Source organism: Salvelinus namaycush, chromosome 28 (assembly GCF_016432855.1).
Source record: "Salvelinus namaycush isolate Seneca chromosome 28, SaNama_1.0, whole genome shotgun sequence".
NCBI classification, from domain to species: Eukaryota; Metazoa; Chordata; class Actinopteri; order Salmoniformes; family Salmonidae; genus Salvelinus; species Salvelinus namaycush.
In genome coordinates, this window is record NC_052334.1 from 20491909 (window position 1) to 20511931 (window position 20023).

Below are 20023 nucleotides of genomic sequence, written 5' to 3' on the forward strand. Positions count from 1 at the left end.
TTTTCCACTTAATTTTTGTATAGACAGTGGGGAGAACAAGTATTTGATACACTGCCGATTTTGCAGGTTTTCCTACTTACAAAGCATGTAGAGGTCTAATTTTTATCATAGGTACACTTCAACTGTGAGAGACGGAATCTAAAACAAAAATCCAGAAAATCACATTGTATGATTTTTAAGTAATTAATTAGCATTTTATTGCATGACATAAGTATTTGATACATCAGAAAAGCATAACTTAATATTTGGTACAGAAACCTTTGTTTGCAATTACAGAGATCATACGTTTCCTGTAGTTCTTGACCAGGTTTGCACACACTGCAGCAGGGATTTTGGCCCACTCCTCCATACAGACCTTCTCCAGATCCTTCAGGTTTCGGGGCTGTCGCTGGGCAATACGGACTTTCAGCTCCCTCCAAAGATTTTCTATTGGGTTCAGGTCTGGAGACTGGTTAGGCCACTCCAGGACCTTGAGATGCTTCTTACTCCTTAGTTGCCCTGGCTGTGTGTTTTGGGTCGTTGTCATGCTGGAAGACCCAGCCACGACCCATCTTCAATGCTCTTACTGAGGGAAGGAGGTTGTTGGCCAAGATCTCGCGATACATGGCCCCATCCATCCTCCCCTCAATACGGTGCAGTCGTCCTGTCCCCTTTGCAGAAAAGCATCCCCAAAGAATTATGTTTCCACCTCCATGCTTCACGGTTGGGATGGTGTTCTTGGGGTTGTACTCATCCTTCTTCTTCCTCCAAACACGGCGAGTGGAGTTTAGACCAAAAAGCTCTTTTTGTCTCATCAGACCACATGACCTTCTCCCATTCCTCCTCTGGATCATCCAGATGGTCATTGGCAAACTTCAGACGGGCCTGGACATGCGCTGGCTTGAGCAGGGGGACCTTGCGTGCGCTGCAGGATTTTAATCCATGACGGCGTAGTGTGTTACTAATGGTTTTCTTTGAGACTGTGGTCCCAGCTCTCTTCAGGTCATTGACCAGGTCCTGCCGTGTAGTTCTGGGCTGATCCCTCACCTTCCTCATGATCATTGATGCACCACGAGGTGAGATCTTGCATGGAGCCCCAGACCGAGAGTGATTGACCGTCATCTTGAACTTCTTCCATTTTCTAATAATTGCGCCAACAGTTGTTGCCTTCTCACCAAGCTGCTTGCCTATTGTCCTGTAGCCCATCCCAGCCTTGTGCAGGTCTACAATTTTACCCCTGATGTCCTTACACAGCTCTCAGGTCTTGGCCATTGTGGAGAGGTTGGAGTCTGTTTGATTGAGTGTGTGGACAGGTGTCTTTTATACAGGTAACGGGTGGAGAACAGGAGGGCTTCTTAAAGAAAAACTAACAGGTCTGTGAGAGCCGGAATTCTTACTGGTTGGTAGGTGATCAAATACTTATGTCATGCAATAAAATGCAAATTAATTACTTAATACATACAATGTGATTTTCTGGATTTTTGTTTTAGTTCCGTCTCACAGTTGAAGTGTACCTATGATAAAAATTACAGACCTCTACATGCTTTGTAAGTAGGAAAACCTGCAAAATCGGCAGTGTGTCAAATACTTGTTCTCCCCACTGTATATATTTTTTTACAGGTGGATTATGCCCTCCGCTGGCCAACTAGAACACACACAAAATAATAATCTTGGGAGTTTGCACATACAGGTAACTGCCAAAATAAAGGAAAAACCAACATAAAAAGTGTCTAAATAGGGCATTGGGCACCACGAGACCGAACAGTTTCAATGTGCCTTGGCATAGATTCTACAAGTGTCTGCCACTCTATTGAAGGGATGTAAATCAAATCAAATCAAATTTTATTTGTCACATACACATGGTTAGCAGATGTTAATGCGAGTGTAGCGAAATGCTTGTGCTTCTAGTTCCGACAATGCAGTAATAACCAACAAGTAATCTAACCTAACAATTCCACAACTACTACCTTATACACACAAGTGTAAAGGGATAAAGAAAATGTACATAAAGATATATGAATGAGTGATGGTACAGAACTGCATAGGCAAGATGCAGTAGATGGTATAGAGTACAGTCTATACATATGAGATGAGTAATGTAGGGTATGTAAACATAAAGTGGCATAGTTTAAAGTGGCTAGTGATACATGTATTACATAAAGATGGCAAGATGCAGTAGATGATAGAGTACAGTATATACATATACATATGAGATGAGTAATGTAGGGTATGATAACACATAAAAAAACAATACTGCATAGTTTCCTAGGAACGCGAAGCGAGGCGGCCATCTCTGTCGGCGCCGGAAGTAAATTCTTCCACGAGAAATTCCATAATTTGGTGTTTTGTTGATGGTGGTGAAAAACGCTGTCTCAGACACCGCTCCAGAGTCTCCCATAAGTGTTCAATTGGGTTGAGATCTGGTGACAGACGACCATGGCATATGGTTAAGATAGTTTTCATGCTCATCAAACCATTCAGTGATCACTCGTCCCTGTGTATGGGGGCATTGTCATCATATGGGGGCATGGCCATGGTAGCCAAAATAATGGCCTGCCCATCATAGTTAGAGCATTCTGAAAGTATTCAGACCCTATGACTTTTTCCACTTTGTTACATTACAGCCTTATTCTAAAATTGATTAAATTTAGTTTTTCCCTCAATCTACACACAATACCCTGTAATGACAAACCAGAAACAGGTTTAAGATTGTTTATGCACATTTATAAAAAAATAAAAAAATAAAATATCACATTTACATAATTATTCAGACCCTTTACTCAGTACTTTGTTGAAGCACCTTTGGCAGTGATTACAGCCTCGAGTCTTCTTGGATATGACACTACAAGCTTGTTACACCTGTATTTGGGGAGTTTCTCCCATTCTTTTCTGCAAATCCTCTCAAGCTCTGTCAGGTTGGATGGGGAGCGTTGCTGCACAGCTATTTTCGGGACTCTCCAGAGATGTTCGATTGGGTTCAAGTCCGGGCTCTGGCTGGGCCACTCAAGGACATTCAGAGACTTGCCCCGAAGCCACTCCTGCGTTTTCTTGGCTGTGTGCTTAGGGTCGTTGTCCTGTTGAAAGGTGAACCTTTGACCCAGTCTCAGGTCCTGAGTGCTCTGGAGCTGGTTTTCTTCAAGGATCTCTCTGTACTTTGCTCCGTTCATCTTTCCCTCTATCCTGACTAGTCTCCCAGTGCCTGCCGCTGAAAAATATCCCCACAACATGATGATGCCACCACCATGCTTCACCGTAGGGATGGTGCCAGGTTTCCTTCAGATGTGACGCTTGGCATTCAGGCTAAAGAGTTCAATCTTGGTTTCATCAGTCCAAAGAATCTTGTTTCTCATGGTCTGAGAGTCCTTTAGTCCAAGCGGGTTGTCATGTGCCTTTTACTGAGGAGTGGCTTACGTCTGGATACTTTACCATAAAGGCCTGATTGGTGGAGTGCTGCAGAGATGGTTTTCCTTCTGGAAGGTTTTCCCATCTCCACAGAGGAACTCTGGAGCTCTGTCAGAATGACCATCGGGTTCTTGGTCACTTCACTAACAAGCCCTTCTCCCCTGATTGCTCAGTTTAGCCGGGCGGCCAGCTCTTCCATTTAAGAATGATGGAGGCTACTGTGTTCTTGGGGACCTTGAATACTGCAGAATTTTTATTGGTATTCTTCCCCAGGTCTTTGCCTCGACACAAATCCTGTCTTGGAGCTCTACGGACAATTCCTTCGACCTTATGGCTTGATTTTTACTGTGACATGCACTGTAAACTGTGGGACCTTATATAGACAGATGTGTGCCTTTCCAAATCATGTCAAATCAATTGAATTCAACACAGGTGGACTCCATTCAAGTTTGTAGAAACATTTCAAGGATCATCAATGGAAACAGGATGCACCTGAGCTCAATTTCGTGTCTCATAGCAAAGGGTCTGAATACTTATGTAAATAAGATAGTTATTTTATATAAATTAGGAAACATTTCTAAAAATCGGTTTTCGCTTCGTCTATATGGGGTATTGGGTGTAGATTGAAGAGGGGAAAAATGTATTTAATCCATTTTGAATACGTCTGTAACATAACAAAATGTAGAAAAAGGAGTCAATACTTTTAGAATGCACTGTACATATACATATACAGCTCTGGAAAAAATGAAGAGACTACTGCAAAATTATCAGTTTCTCTGGTTTTACTATTTATAGGTACAGTTGAAGTCTTACATACATACCTTAGCCAAATACATTTACTCAGTTTTTCACAATTCCTGACATTTAATCCTAGTAAACATTCCCTGTCTCAGGTCAGTTAGGATCACCACTTTATTTTAAGAATGTGAAATGCCAGAATAATATAAATTTCAGCTTTTATTTATTTCATCACATTCCCAGTGTGTCAGAAGTTTACATACACTAAATTAGTATTTGGTAGCATTGCCTTTAAATTGTTTAACTCGGATCAAACGTTTCAGGTAGCCTTCCACAAGCTTCCCACAATAAGTTGGGTGAATTTTGGCCCATTCCTCCTGACAGAGCTGGTGTAACTGAGTCAGGTTTGTAGGCCTCCTTGCTCGCACACACTTTTTCAGTTCTGCCCACAAATGTTCTATGGGATTGAGGTCAGGGCTTTGTGATGGCCACTCCAATACCTTGACTTTGTTGTCCTTAAGCCATTTTGCCACAACTTTGGAAGTATGCTTGGGGTCATTGTCCATTTGGAAGACCCATTTGCGACCAAGCTTTAACTTCCTGACTGATGTCTTGAGATGTTGCTTCAATATATCCACATAATTTTCCTACCTCATAATGCCATCTATTTTGTGAAGTGCACCAGTCCCTCCTACAGCAAAGCAACCCCACAACATGATGCTGCTACCCCCGTGCTTCACGGTTGGGATGGTGTTCTTCGGCTTGCAAGTCTCCCCCTTTTTCCTCCAAACATAACGATGGTCATTATGGCCAAACAGTTGTATTTTTGTTTCATCAGACCAGAGGACATTTCTCCAAAAAGTACCATCTTTGTCCCCATGTGCAGTTGCAAACCGTAGTCTGGCTTTTTTATGGCGGTTCTGGAGCAGTGGCTTCTTCCTTGCTGAGCGGCCTCTCAGGTTATGTCGATGTAGGACTTGTTTTACTGTGGATAAAGATACTTTTGTACATGTTTCCTCCAGCATCTTCACAAGGTCTTTTGCTGTTGTTCTGGGATTGATTTGCACTTTTGGCACCAAAGTACGTTCATTTCTAGGAGACAGAACGCGTCTCCTTCCTGAGCGGTATGACAGCTGCGTGGTCCCATGGTGTTCATACTTGCATACTATTGTTTGTAGAGATGCACGTGGTACCTTCAGGAATTTGGAAATGGCTCCCAAGGATGAACCAGACTTGTGGAGGTCTTGGCTGATTTCTTTTGATTTTCCCATGATGTCAGGCAAAGAGACACTGAGTTCGAAGGTAGGCCTTGAAATACATCCACAGGTACTACTCCAATTGTCTCAAATTATGTCAATTAGCCTATCAGAAGCTTCTAAAGCCATGACACCATTTTCTGGAATTTTCCAAGCTGTTTAAAGGCACAGTCAACTTAGTGTATGTAAACTTCTGACCCACTGGAATTGTGATACAGTGAAATAATCTGTCTGTAAACAATTGTTGGAATAATTACTTGCGTCTTGCACAAAGTAGAAGTCCTAATCGACTTGCCAAAACTATAGTTCGTTAACAAGAAATTTGTGGAGTGGTTGAAAAACAACTTTTAATGACACCAACCTAAGAGTAATCTAAACTTCCGACTTCAACTTTACTGTCGTGTCTTTGGCATCATTAAACTGAAGATGAATCTTTATCAAAAATTCTCTGTAATTATTATTACGTGATTAAACTACTTAATCATGTAACTGTAATTAACTAGGAAGTCGCGGCACCAAGGAAAATATTCAGATTAAAGTTATATTTTCCTAATATAACTTTCAGATATTTTAATATCTGATCACTTAGTCTTCTGATTAACGTGAGGTAAAGAATAATTAATTAGTCTCATTCCAAACATCGTAAATTGTTGGTTATCTACACGAACCCAGTCTTCACTGAGTCATCCATACATCAATTGTCTTAGTAAATAAATTATTTTAACTAAGTACTCACAGAAATGCATCACACAAACAAAGTAGATATGGTTACAAAGACATGATAGGGGGATGTGCCCTAGTGGGCTAAACCGGCATGGTGGCTTGTTAGACAGAGTGATAATTATAACAATTGAAATGCTAATCCTTTGCACATGAACGCTCACTCATTCGGGAATAATTGCAATCAATATATATATATATATTTACGCTCAGTGTGTCTTCGGGATCTCTGTTGACAAGTTAGTTTCTGTTTCTGTTAGTTTCTGTTTGTCCGCCCTCTCTCTGTCGTGGTTAGAATGGATAGTTCAGAGTGACATTCATGTCGTTATAGAATAGTTGTTTCGGTGGTTGTCGGTCTTCGTGTTCAATGATACCGAATTCCTAGCTGCAAACTAGTAATTAATATCAAAGACTTGTTCTTATTCTGTCGGTATTGATAGTCTAAGAGTTTAACCATGTGGGATGGTTAAAAGATTAAGCAATCTACTTATCCTTATTTCCCTTTGTGATAGAGGTACTGGGTGGGGGTTTTATTCGGAAGAGCAGAAAAGGGCCTGTCCCATGACACCAGACCATAACTGTGCTCAAGGGCGGTCCTCTGATTTTAGTTAAACTCCAAAGGGAATTGGAATTTCCTTCATTAAACAGTCCAAAATCACATTACATCATTTCACAAACAGTTCCATTCTCACTCATTCATTTTATACAACAATTAGATGTAAGCCTCATAACTGAGGCTATTGTATAAACAGCGTTATGGTAATGTGGCCGTATTGTCTCTCATGAGTTTCACAAAATGGTACCAAACGGACCAGTTCGTAGCTGGATTCTTCACTGATCTTTTATACATTCTCCAGAACATAAATACTGTTCGGACCTCCAGTTCTGTGAGATGGAAGAAATTCCTTTGTTCTCTCTATGAAAACTCACTCGCTCTATACTGTCTGGCTATGAGGCAGGATCTTCTCGAAATTTAAGACCTCTCTGACCACAGCAGCCTGGGTGTGGGAGACAGAGGTAGGGGGATGGTGCATAGAAAAGGGCTGGTGCAGAGGGAGGGGGGATAGTGCTCACTGTACCCAAAGAGGGCAACGTTATGACAGTACATTCTAAAATATTATGGCACTGCCATAATATAACCTTAATAACACAGCACCAACATCCCAACCTTGCTGTTTTTACAGAAAATGAAGGTTAAGTATGTAACCACGGTTATGTGAGCTATTTGGATCACTCCAATATATTGGTATCACTCCGCGATACATCCGAGGTGAGGATTTACAGATTTACTCCCGTGTACACCTGTGTCACGGCTGGGGTCCGCCACTATATATAGAACCCATGGCAGCGACACACATTCTCTACATCATTTTTGATGTACATCAATCCACTCTAGCGGATTTGAGTGATCCATATAGCTCACATACATAACCTTCGTTATGTTTCACTATAATGGATCACTCCAATATATTGGTATACCGGTACCAGACTTAGTCGGTGCTAGAGGTACCTGGCCAGCCAGCGGCGAAGTCCCAGCGCAGGACCAAGACGCAGGGGCCGTCAATGTGGAAGGGGGGTCCCGGCACAGTCCCCGGAAGGGGAGGCGATGCCCAGGACCGCTGAACCAACCGCAGAGGGAGGTGCCACATTTACCCGATAGTACCTAGCAAAGGTGCAAAACCAAGCCCAGCTGGCCGCAGCACAGATATTAGCGAGGGGCACTCTTCTCAGTAGAGCCCAGGATGCAGCCACCCCTCGTGTTGAATGTGCCACCACAGATCCCAGCACTGGCCTGCCAGCCAGGCGGTGTGCTGTCGAAATCGTGTCCACGATCCAGTGATAGAGCCTCTGCTTTGATAGCCCAGCCCCCAGGACTCTCTCACCATAGCAGACAAAGAGCTGATCTGTTGTTCTCACTGACTGTGTCCGCTCCACATAGGCAGCCAGTGCCCTCACAGGGCACAGCATGCCGGAGGGCACAGCATGACAGCAGGTCCTGTCTCAGGAGAAGTTGCCAAGGTGTCCCAGACAACAGGGACAGGAGAAGGCTGAACCAGGGTTGTCTGGGCCAGTATGAGGCCACCAGAAGCAGATTATGCTCTGCCATCCTGGTCCTGTCCAGCACAGCCTGGGTCAGGAGAAAATGGGGGAATGCGTAAAGCTCCAGGCCTGGCCAATTGTGAGCCAGAGCATCCAAGCCCCGGGGCCCTGGTGGCTCTGACATGGAGTACCACAGGGGGCAGTGCGCATTGTCCAGGGAGGCAAACAGGTCCAGCTGCGCCTTCCCGAACTTGTCCCACAGGTGCGTCACCACCTGGGGATATAGGCTACAGTCCCAAGGTGATGGGCCCTCCCTCGAGAGCATATCCGCTGCCATATTCAGGATACCAGGTACGTGCGCTGCGTGTAGAGACGCTAGACTTCCCTGAGCCTAGAGAAGGAGCTTCCGTGTCATAAGATGGATGCGGTGGGACCTCAGTCCCCCTTGATGGTTGATGTATCAACCACCACTGTGGTGTTGTCCGTTCTCACCAGGACATGTCTTCCCTTCAGATGTGGAAGGAAAGACTGCAGGGCCAGCAGTACAGCTCTGACATCTAGTGTATTGATGTGCCTGCCACTCCAAGTGGGTAGCCAACAGCTGCTGGCCGACCTTCCCATGGTCACACCCTCCAGCCGATCAGGGAGGTGTCTGTGCTGACCAGCTCCCAGCGGCATATCCTCAGCATCTCCACCCCACCTGAGAGAAAGGAGCAACAGCGCCACCTCAACAATGCCCTGAGGCACTGTGTGGTCACCCGCAGCTGGCGGTGACGGTGGCGCTTCGGGTGCAGCCGGTGGGAGTTGAACCACTGTTGAAGAGGCCGGAGATGGAGCAGGCCCAGGGGAATCAACAACAAGGCCGCCATCAGCAAGCCCAACAGGCGTTGGCAGTTTAGGGCGGATACCACTCACCCCTGCCGAAAGTGGTCGAGGCAAGATAAGATCGCCTGAACACTTCTGGCGGGCAGGCGTGCTCTCATGAGGACTGAGTCCAGTTCCATGCCAATGAAGGCCACCCTCTGGGTGGGCGTCAGACAACTCTTCTTGTCGTTTACAGTAATGCCCAGCCCGCCGATGTGGGTAAGGAGCATGTCTCTGTCTGACAGGACATGGGTCCTGTTCGGGGCACAAATCATCGTCCAGGTAATTGAGGATCAACGACCCTCGGGACGTTAGAGGTACCAGGACAGCGTCCATGCACTTTGTGAAAGTGCAGGGTGCCAAGGAGAGGCCGAAGGGAAGAACCATGAATTCGCAAGCCCTCCCTTCGAAGCCAATCAGAGGTTTTGCCAATGAGCTGGGTGAACAGGAACATGGAAGTATGCATCCCTCAGGTCCAGTGTCACAAACCACTGGTCCCGGGAGACGGCCTGCATCACGCAGGCCGGGGACAGCATGTGGAACCTCAGTACCTTCAAGTACCCATTGAGGTTGCGGAGGTCCAGAATTGGTCGAAACCCTCCGTCTCTTTTTGGGACCATAAAATAAGTGGAGTAGAACCCACCTAACCGTTCTGATGTCTTGATCCTGCGAATGGCACCCTTGTCCAGGAGTGAGGAGATCTCCAGCCACAGGGTTTTCTTCTTCAGGGGGCCGGCCACAGTGGTGACACAAAGGACCCTGAAGGATGGAGGCCGGCACCGGAATTAGAGTCGGTACCCCTATGGATGCACACGGAGTCGTAGTGTAACTCTAACGAAACAAAAACACGACAAACCACAGGCGGAAGATACAGAGCAAACGCGCGCAGCGAGTGGAGCACTCAAGAGGAGGGGCTGGCCATGTGGCCAGCTGCTCCAGGCTGCAAACAGCCAGTTAGTATACTTCCACGTAAGATATTACACTTACCAGTAATTTACCAAGCGAACTTCAGAAAGTTTGTACCTCCAATCATACGGACGTCCGCCGAGAAAATGAAAGAGAACGTGTGTCGCGGCCATGGGGTCTATATATAGGGGTGGACCCCATCCGTGACACAGGTGTACACAGGAGTAAATCCTCACCTCGGATGTATCCCTCCGCCGTGGATTGATACCAATATATAGGAGTTATCCAATATAGTGAAACATAACCCAACTATTGACCCAATGCCTGCAATGCAACAATTGGGTCATCAAAACAACCCAGAATGTTTTGTTGTTGTGTAACTTACATCTTAAAGCCATGCATGCAAGAAGCTTTGACCTTTCTGGTGCACACACATTTCTCTGTCCTCAGTTTGATTGAAGGCCTCAATCTGTATTTTTACCTTGTAACTGATTGCTTCTAGAATGAGAAGTAACAACATTATCAAGATGAGCTAGCTACTATTAATTTAAAGCAATTCAAATCTAATTGTTACAAAGAATGAATGGGCTACATTTGAGAATACATGCATTTGCTCACCTTATCAATCTTGTAGACAATACACTCATCACAAAAGAAAGTGTTATTACTGATTGCAGCTCCTAGCTTTTTCCAACACCACGGGTTGGGGAAGAGTATCTATCCATCTGCAAAAGTTAAGTTTTACTGATGTCATATCAACTCATATTGTTGCTACCTTAGCTGTTGTGACAGCTAACATGCTACTGAACCTTGACACTAGCTTATTGACATGCGTATTGGTCTTAAGACAGCAACGTATTTACCTAAAAATAAGTGTTTAGGCAAATCATTAGCTAGCTAGCTATCACAATAATTGTGCAAAAATATGATAGCTAACGTTAGCTAGCTAAGCGCTAGCCAGTCAGTATCACTGACAGATTGAAACTGGTATCAACAAAATGTTTCACTCTATCCCATAAAACGTGACATTCCTAACTAGGCATAATTTAGCTAATAAAATGTTAAAGTTCATTAGGAAGTCTAATTCGTAAGTTACACTCACCGGACAACTGGTAGCTACCTAGCTAGATAGCTTGGTTTCCATTTTCCAACAGATGTTTCTAATCCCCCTGATTGGTCATCAACGGTTACTGGTCTTGGAACTTGTTGCCATAAATTCAAGTTGAATCTTAAAGAGAAAAAAACCTCTGGTGAACTGTTTGCCACTAGTGCCAATAAATATTATTGTTGCCAAAGGTTTGCAGCAGATTCACCACTAGTGACAAACATTGCAAACTTCTGGCAACATTTTGTGCCAGACTATTTAGTTTGCATCAAATTTGCCACAAACCTGCGGGAAGTTTGCCTCAACAAACATATATTTTTTTAAGGGTTACTTTGTCAGTTACCTGTACGTATGAGATAATAATACAAACTAGAGAATAGGTCTAAAACATGTCCCTTGTTTAGCTCCATGTCCCTGGTGGGGTGTTTTGGGGGAAACTCCCTAAGGAAGTTTCAGGAATAGACTAGTCATGTCTAGTCGCTTATTTCCCCGACAGAAATTATTCCGTGAGCATGTGCAGACTATCTCCAGGCAGCTGGGATGGGATGACAAGGGAAGCCAGAGAGATAGGTAAAACAAGGAGAGACAATCTACTTTATTTGATAGATCATGGGTGTATTTGCTGGATATTGATCGTAAACTGCATTGTCTATATGGGTTTTGTATAGGCTGTTGCGTGAGACAGTCCAGGGAATTGCTTGCCAAATGGGCGACCAGGAAGTGCTAAATGAGGCATCTGTTTTATTTGACCAATGGATCTCAGGAAACATCAGGTAAATATTAGTCTTGAATTAAATCATTAAATGACACATGATCTACTTACTAATCCAGCTGCAGTACATGCTAATGTTAGGCCTAAACTGATGGACACAACTAACTACTTTATTAGTATTCCTAAAAGCATGTTTATCCCACTAAGCCCTAATGATAACATGACCTTTGACCTCCAGCAGTGTTGGGGTGAACCTGCGCCTGTTGGTGTATCGCTATGGCATGAGGAACTCAGGCACTGAGGCGAAGTGGAACTTAATGTTTGAGAGGTACAAAACCGAGACCTTGGCCCAAGAGAAGGACAAGCTCCTGTATGGATTGGCATCTGTGGAGAACATCACTCTTCTGTTCAAGTAAATAAAAAAACATGAATTATCTTTATAAATTATTTTTACATGCATTATTCAAAATTGCTTTTAAACATAATCCAGTGAAAAGTTATTACTAGAACCCCAGTACATTTGTTGGCAAGAGTGTGCAAAATTGTTTCTGGCAAACATTTTAGTTTATTTAGCTAGATATGACTTGAGATAATGCTGCTTGTTAGAATGGCGTTGTTTTTCAGCTTACTGGAGGTTTCCAAAGATGAGAGTATTGTGAGGACTCAGGATCTGTTCACTGTGGTCCAATATGTCTCTCTGAATCGCTACGGCAAGACCATGGCCTGGGACTGGGTCACTCTCAACTGGGACTACCTAGTGAACAGGTGAGCCCATTCTCTGAGTCACTTCTCTGAGTCTGAATTTTGAGTTACTGAGTCCAGAGTCATTGAAGTGATAGTGACTAAATGGAATGCTGTAAGTCAATTTACTGAATCAGTATCAACTGAGCCTAGAGTGAATGAATCATGTAAATACTGTGACAGTTTTCAATTTCCTTTCCTTTTGTTTTGTTACAGATACACTATCAATGACAGGAGCCTGGGGCGCCTGCTGACCAGAATCAGCACCACCTACAATACAGAGCTACAGCTGTGGCAGGTTAGAACAGGGACATTCAACTCATAGAATTAGAATAAGTAAATCAAACAATATACCACTTAAATTGAGACTAGCACTGGTGTGCTTGAATTTAAGATTGACCGTGATCTATGTTGTGGATTGTGTCTTTTTATGGTGACTTGGTTTATGACTGACTGTGTTGACTGTGTGGTTGGGTTTTAGATGGCGCACTTTTTCAAACTGAACCCTAATGCCGGGGCTGGGGAGATGCCTAGGCAGCAAGCTCTAGAGACAGTGAAGAACAACATCGAGTGGGTCAGGAGAAACAAGGCAGAGATCAGCTCTTGGCTGGAGAGCAACGTCGCCTACTGATGACATCAGGTCAACATAACACTAAAGAACCCATGCCTAATCCAAATAAAATACCTTCATGCTGTTTCCATTAATTAATTCAACGGCAGTGAAAGCACGCCACAGGACTGCCTTTATAAATCAAGTATCAAGTCCCTCTGTCCTGGATATGCTGTTGTGCAAATCAAACACACTTCTGATGTGATTGTAACTCAGTGAGCCACTTTATCTTTACTCAAGTGGAATCAATTTACAGTACTTAGTATCTTTCCTGCATTACCTACGGTATATTTGTGTTAAATTAAGGAAGGACAAATAAAATAAACATTTTGACACATATTTCATTTCTTATTAAGTGCTTGGAAAGAATTTGAGATGTCATATTCAAATAACCATGATTTGTCACAGAGCCTGGAGTGGTGGGTGCGGAGTCAAGCGCAGAGAGCAGAGGATAATGGGGGAAATCGGACTTTATTGCGGCATCCAACACTAACGCCCAAAACAACAGGTGAATATCAAAAAAATGTCCAACCCAACACAGGGCACAAACAGACAGGAACGCAACAACCTCGACTAACAGAAAACAAGCCCGCACAAAAACAGGCGGACCTAACAGGCTTAAATAGTCCTGAATCAAAACTAAACAAGAGACCGGTGCAACCAATAAGACATAACAAAAGGAAAAGGGGATCGGTGGCAGCTAGTAGACCGGCGACGACAACCGCCGAGCGCCGCCCGAACAGGCAGGGGAGCCACCTTCGGTGGGACAGTACCCCCCCCCCTGACGCGCGGCTCCCGCAGCGCGCCGCCACCGGCCTCGAGGGCGACCCGGGGGGCGAGGCGCAGGGCGATCCGGATGGAGGCGGTGGAACTCCCTCAGTAGTGATGGATCCAAGATGTCCACCACCGGTACCCAGAACCTCTCCTCCGGACCGTACCCCTCCCAGTCCACGAGGTACTGTAGGCCCCTCACCCGTCTAGAGTCCAGAATGGAACGTACAGTGTACGCCGGGGACCCCTCGATGTCCAGAGGGGGCGGAGGGACCTCCGGCACCTCACCTTCCTGCAGGGGACCAGCCACCACCGGCCTGAGGAGAGACACATGAAACGAGGGGTTAATACGATAGTAAGAAGGAAGCTGTAACCTATAACACACCTCGTTTATCGTTTAACCACGGTTTGTGGTCATCAGCTATTCCTTTAGCTCGAAGAGTTCCATCAGCCACTCCTGGGCTAAAATCACCTATCCGGACCCGTTTTACTGCCAATGCGGAGCTCCACCGGGCCTTCATGACTGGACTACCGACGTTATCTGCCCGAGGGAGTTATCCAACTGGCCCCTCCGTCGCGACGTTACCTGAACGCCCATCTGCGGCCTGCTAATCATTAGCTGTCTTATCGGCTGCTATCTGAATAAGTCTATCGGACAATTTTTTCTTGGGTCATTATTACTATATCTATTTTGCCAATTGGATTGATCCCCTCTACCACACGGAACCCCACTAATCTACCGACGGAAACGCACGAGGTGGCTAAAAACAGACCTCCATCCTATGCTAGCTTGCTACCGATGGCCCGGCTAGCTGTCTGAATCGTCGTGACCCCAACCAACCTCTACTCACTGGACCCTTATGATCACTCGACTAAGCATGCCTCTCCTTAATCTCAATATGCCTTGTCCATTACTGTTCTGGTTAGTGTTTATTGGCTTATTTCACTTTAGAGCCTCTAGCCCTGCTCACTATACCTTATCCAACATTTCAGTTCCACCACCCACACATGCGATGACATCACCTGGTTTCAATGATGTTTCTAGAGACAATATCTCTCATCATCACTCAATACCTAGGTTTACCTCCACTGTATTCACATCCTACCATACCTTTGTCTGTACATTATACCTTGAAGCTATTTTATCGCCCCCAGAAACCTCCTTTTACTCTCTGTTCCAGACGTTCTAGACGACCAATTCTCATAGCTTTTAGCCGTACTCTTATCCTACTCCTCCTCTGTTCCTCTGGTGATGTAGAGGTGGATCCAGGCCCCGCAGTGCCTAGCTCCACTCCTATTCCCCAGGCGCTCTCTTTTGATGACTTCTGTAACCGTAATAACCTTGGTTTCATGCATGTTAACATTAGAAGCCTCCTCCCTAAGTTTGTTTTATTCACTGCTTTAGCACACTCTGCCAACCCGGATATTCTAGCCGTGTCTGAATCCTGGCTTAGGAAGAGCACCAAAAATTCTGACATTTTCATCCCTAGCTACAACATTTTCAGACAAGATAGAACGGCCAAAGGGGGCGGTGTTGCATCTACTGCAAAGTTAGCCTGCAGAGTTCTGTCCTACTATCCAGGTCTGTACCCAAACAATTTGAACTTCTACTTTTAAAAATCCACCTCTCTAAAAACAAGTCTCTCACCGTTGCCGCCTGCTATAGACCACCCTCTGCCCCCAGCTGTGCTCTGGACACCATATGTGAACTGATTGCCCCCCATCTATCTTCAGAGCTCGTGCTGCTAGGCGACCTAAACTGGAACATGCTTAACACCCCAGCCATCCTACAATCTAAGCTTGATGCCCTCAATCTCACACAAATGATCAATGAACCTACCAGGTACCACCCCAAAGCCGTAAACACGGGCACCCTCATCGATATCATCCTAACCAACTTGCCCTCTAAATACACCTCTGCTGTTTTCAACCAAGATCTCAGCGATCACTGCCTCATTGCCTGCATCCGTAATGGGTCAGCGGTCAAACGACCTCCACTCATCACTGTCAAACGCTCCCTGAAACACTTCAGCGAGCAGGCCTTTCTAATTTCCTTAACCAACACAAAAACATCCTATGGCGTTCTGCATTAGCATCGAACAGCCCCCGTGATATGCAACTTTTCAGGGAAGCTAGAAACCAATATACACAGGCAGTTAGAAAAGCCAAGGCTAGCTTTTTCAAGCAGAAATTTGCTTCCTGCAACACAAACTCAAAAAAGTTCTGGGACACTAAAGTCCATGGAGAATAAGAACACCTCCTCCCAGCTGCCCACTGCACTGAAGATAGGAAACACTGTCACCACTGATAAATCCACTATAATTGAGAATTTCAATAAGCATTTTTCTATGGCTGGCCATGCTTTCCACCTGGCTACCCCTACCCCGGTCAACAGCACTGCACCCCCCACAGCTACTCGCCCCAGCCTTCCCCATTTCTCCTTCTCCCAAATCCAGTCAGCTGATGTTCTGAAAGAGCTGCAAAATCTGGACCCCTACAAATCAGCCGGGCTAGATAATCTGGACACTTTCTTTCTAAAATTATCTGCTGAAATTGTTGCCACCCCTATTACTAGCCTGTTCAACCTCTCTTTCGTGTCGTCTGAGATTCCCAAAGATTGGAAAGCAGCTGCGGTCATCCCCCTCTTCAAAGGGGGGGACACTCTTGACCCAAACTGCTACAGACCTATATCTATCCTACCCTGCCTTTCTAAGGTCTTCGAAAGCCAAGTCAACAAACAGATTACCGACCATTTCGAATCCCACCATACCTTCTCCGCTATGCAATCTGGTTTCAGAGCTGGTCATGGGTGTACCTCAGCCACGCTCAAGGTCCTAAACGATATCTTAACCGCCATCGATAAGAAACAATACTGTGCAGCCGTAATCATTGACCTGGCCAAGGCTTTCGACTCTGTCAATCACCACATCCTCATCGGCAGACTCGATAGCCTTGGCTTCTCAAATGATTGCCTCGCCTGGTTCACCAACTACTTCTTTGATAGAGTTCAGTGTGTCAAATCGGAGGGTCTGTTGTCCGGGCCTCTGGCAGTCTCTATGGGGGTGCCACAGGGTTCAATTCTTGGACTGACTCTCTTCTCTGTTTACATCAATGATGTCGCTCTTGCTGCTGGTGAGTCTCTGATCCACCTCTACGCAGACGACACCATTCTGTATACTTCTGGCCCTTCTTTGGACACTGTGTTAACAACCCTCCAGACGAGCTTCAATGCCATACAACTCTCCTTCCGTGGCCTACAATTGCTCTTAAATACAAGTAAAACTAAATGCATGCTCTTCAACCGATCTCTGCCTGCACCTGCCCGCCTGTCCAACCTCACTACTCTGGCCGGCTCTGACTTAGAATATGTGGACAACTACAAATACCTAGGTGTCAGGTTAGACTGTAAACTCTCCTTCCAGACTCACATCAAACAACTCCAATCCAAAGTTAAATCTAGAATTTGCTTCCTATTCCGCAACAAAGCATCCTTCACTCATGCTGCCAAACATACCCTCGTAAAACTGACCATCCTACCAATCCTCGACTTAGGCGATGTCATTTACAAAATAGCCTCCAATATCCTACTCAATCACAATGCCATCCGTTTTGTCACCAAAGCCCCATATACTACCCACCACTACGACCTGTACGCTCTCGTTGGCTGGCCCTCGCTTCATACTAGTCGCCAAACCCACTGGCTCCAGGTCATCTACAAGACCCTGCTAGGTAAAGTCCCCCCTTATCTCAGCTCACTGGTCACCATAGCAACACCCACCCATAGCACGCGCTCCAGCAGGTATATCTCTCTGGTCACCCCCAAAACCAATTCTTCCTTTCTCTGCCGTTCCAATGACTGGAACGAACTACAAAAATTTCTGAAACTGGAAACATTTATCTCCCTCACTAGCTTTAAGCACCAGCTGTCAGAGCAGCTCACAGATTACTGCACCTGTACATAGCCCATCTATAATTTAGCCCAAACAACTACCTCTTTCCCTACTGTATTTATTTATTTATTTTGCTCCTTTGCACACCATTATTTCTATCTCTACTTTGCGCATTCTTCCACTGCAAATCAACCATTCCAGTGTTTTACTTGCTATATTGTATTTACTTCGCCACCATGGCCTTTTTTTTGCCTTCACCTCACTTATCTCACCTCACTTGCTCACATTGTATATAGACTTATCTTTCTACTGTATTATTGACTGTATGTTTGTTTTACTCCATGTGTAACTCTGTGTTGTTGTATGTGTCAAACTGCTTTGCTTTATCTTGGCCAGGTCGCAATTGTAAATGAGAACTTGTTCTCAACTTGCCTATCTGGTTAAATAAAGGTGAAAAAAATAAAAAATCCTCCTCAGGACTTTAAATGGCCCCACACACTGCGGCCCCAGCTTCCGGCAGGGCAGGCGGAGGGGCAGGTTCCGGGTCGGGAGCCAGACCCGGTCCCCCGGTGCGAACACGGGGGCCTCACTGCGGTGATGGTCAGCGCTCCTCTTCTGCCGTCCACCAGCTTGTTTCAGTGATTCCTGGACGGCTCTCCAGGTCTCCTTTCGAGCGCTGCACCCACTCCTCCACCGCAGGAGCTTCAGTCTGGCTCTGATGTCATGGGGCCAGGACCGGCTGGTAGCCCAACACACACTGGTACGGTGACATGTTAGTGGAGGAGTGGCGGAGAGAATTCTGAGCCACCTCCGCCCATGGGACGTACCTCGCCCATTCACCAGGCCGGTCCTGGCAATACGACCGCAGAAACCTACCCACATCCTGGTTCACTCTCTCCACCTGCCCATTACTCTCGGGGTGAAAACCCGAGGTCAGGCTGATCGAGACCCCCAGACGTTCCATGAACGCCCTCCAAACTCTGGACGTGAACTGGGGACCCCGATCAGAAACGATGTCCTCAGGCACCCCGTAGTGCAGGAAGACATGGGTAAACAGGGCCTCCGCAGTCTGTAGGGCCGTAGGGAGACCGGGCAACGGGATGAGACGGCAGGACTTAGAAAACCGATCCACAACGACCAGGATTGTGGTGTTTCCCTGAGACGGGGGAAGGTCGATGAGAAAATCCACCGACAAATGCGACCACGGCCGTTGTGGAACGGGGAGGGGCTGTAACTTCCCTCTAGGCAGGTGTCGAGGAGCCTTGCTCTGAGCGCACACCGAGCAGGAGGAGACATAAAACCTCACGTCCTTGGCCAAAGTGGGCCACCAGTACCTCCCCCTAAGACTCTGCGCTGTCCTCTCAATACCAGGATGACCCGAAGAGGGTAGTGTATGGGCCTATCGAATCAAACGATCACGAACACCAAGCGGCACGTACTGAACACCCGCTGGACACTGAGGAGGTGCAGGTTCCAACCTTAACGCCCGCTCGATTTCCGCGTCCACCTCCCATACCACCGGTGCTACCAGACATGAAGTTGGAAGGATGGGAGTAGGATCGATGGACCGCTCCTCGGTGTCATAGAGGGGACAGCGCGTCAGCCTTAGTATTAAGGGAGCCTGGCCTATAGGATATCGTGAACCGAAATCTGGTAAAAAACATGGCCCACCAGGCCTGACGTTGATTCAATCTCCTCGCTGCCCGGATATACTCGAGATTACGATGGTCAGTCCAGATGAGGAAAGGGTGCTTGGCCCCCTCAAGCCAATGTCTCCACACCTTCAGAGCCTTGACCACAGCTAATAACTCCCGGTCCCCCACGTCATAGTTCCGCTCCACCGGACAGAGCTTCCTCGAGAAGAAAGCGCAGGGGCGAAGCTTCGGTGGCGTGCCCGAGCGCTGTGACAGCACGGCTCCAACCCCAGCCTCGGACGCGTCCATCTCCACTATGAACGCCAAAGAGGGGTCCGGATGAGCCAGCACGGGAGCGTCGGTTAACAGCTCCTTCAGACGACTGAATGCTCTGCCCGCTTCCGCTGACCACCGCAAGCGTGCCGGACCCCCCTTCAGCAGTGAGGTAATGGGAGCAGCCACCTGACCAAAACCCCGGATAAACCTCCGGTAGTAATTGGCAAACCCTAAAAACCGCTGCACCTCCTTTACCGTGGTCGGAGTCAGCCAATTACGCACGGCTGTAACGCGGTCACACTCCATCACCACCCCAGAGGTGGAAATGCGATAACCCAGGAAGGAAACGGCTTGTTTGGAGAACACACATTTCTCAGCC

The 20023-nt window shown here is 46.2% G+C and overlaps 1 protein-coding gene across 1 annotated transcript in view; it reads left to right on the forward strand.

Annotated features, from left to right (window-relative positions):
- LOC120023665 (glutamyl aminopeptidase) overlaps positions 1–13408 on the forward strand; it is a 31116-nt gene extending 17708 nt beyond the window's left edge. Inside the window, exons 15-20 of the mRNA XM_038967718.1 lie at positions 11507–11580; positions 11679–11783; positions 11961–12134; positions 12347–12487; positions 12680–12761; positions 12945–13408. Coding sequence (XP_038823646.1) covers positions 11507–11580; positions 11679–11783; positions 11961–12134; positions 12347–12487; positions 12680–12761; positions 12945–13094 — 726 coding nt within the window. The 3' untranslated portion in view covers positions 13095–13408. The remainder of the gene's footprint in view (positions 1–11506; positions 11581–11678; positions 11784–11960; positions 12135–12346; positions 12488–12679; positions 12762–12944) is intronic.
- Positions 13409–20023: the final 6615 nt, after the last annotated feature.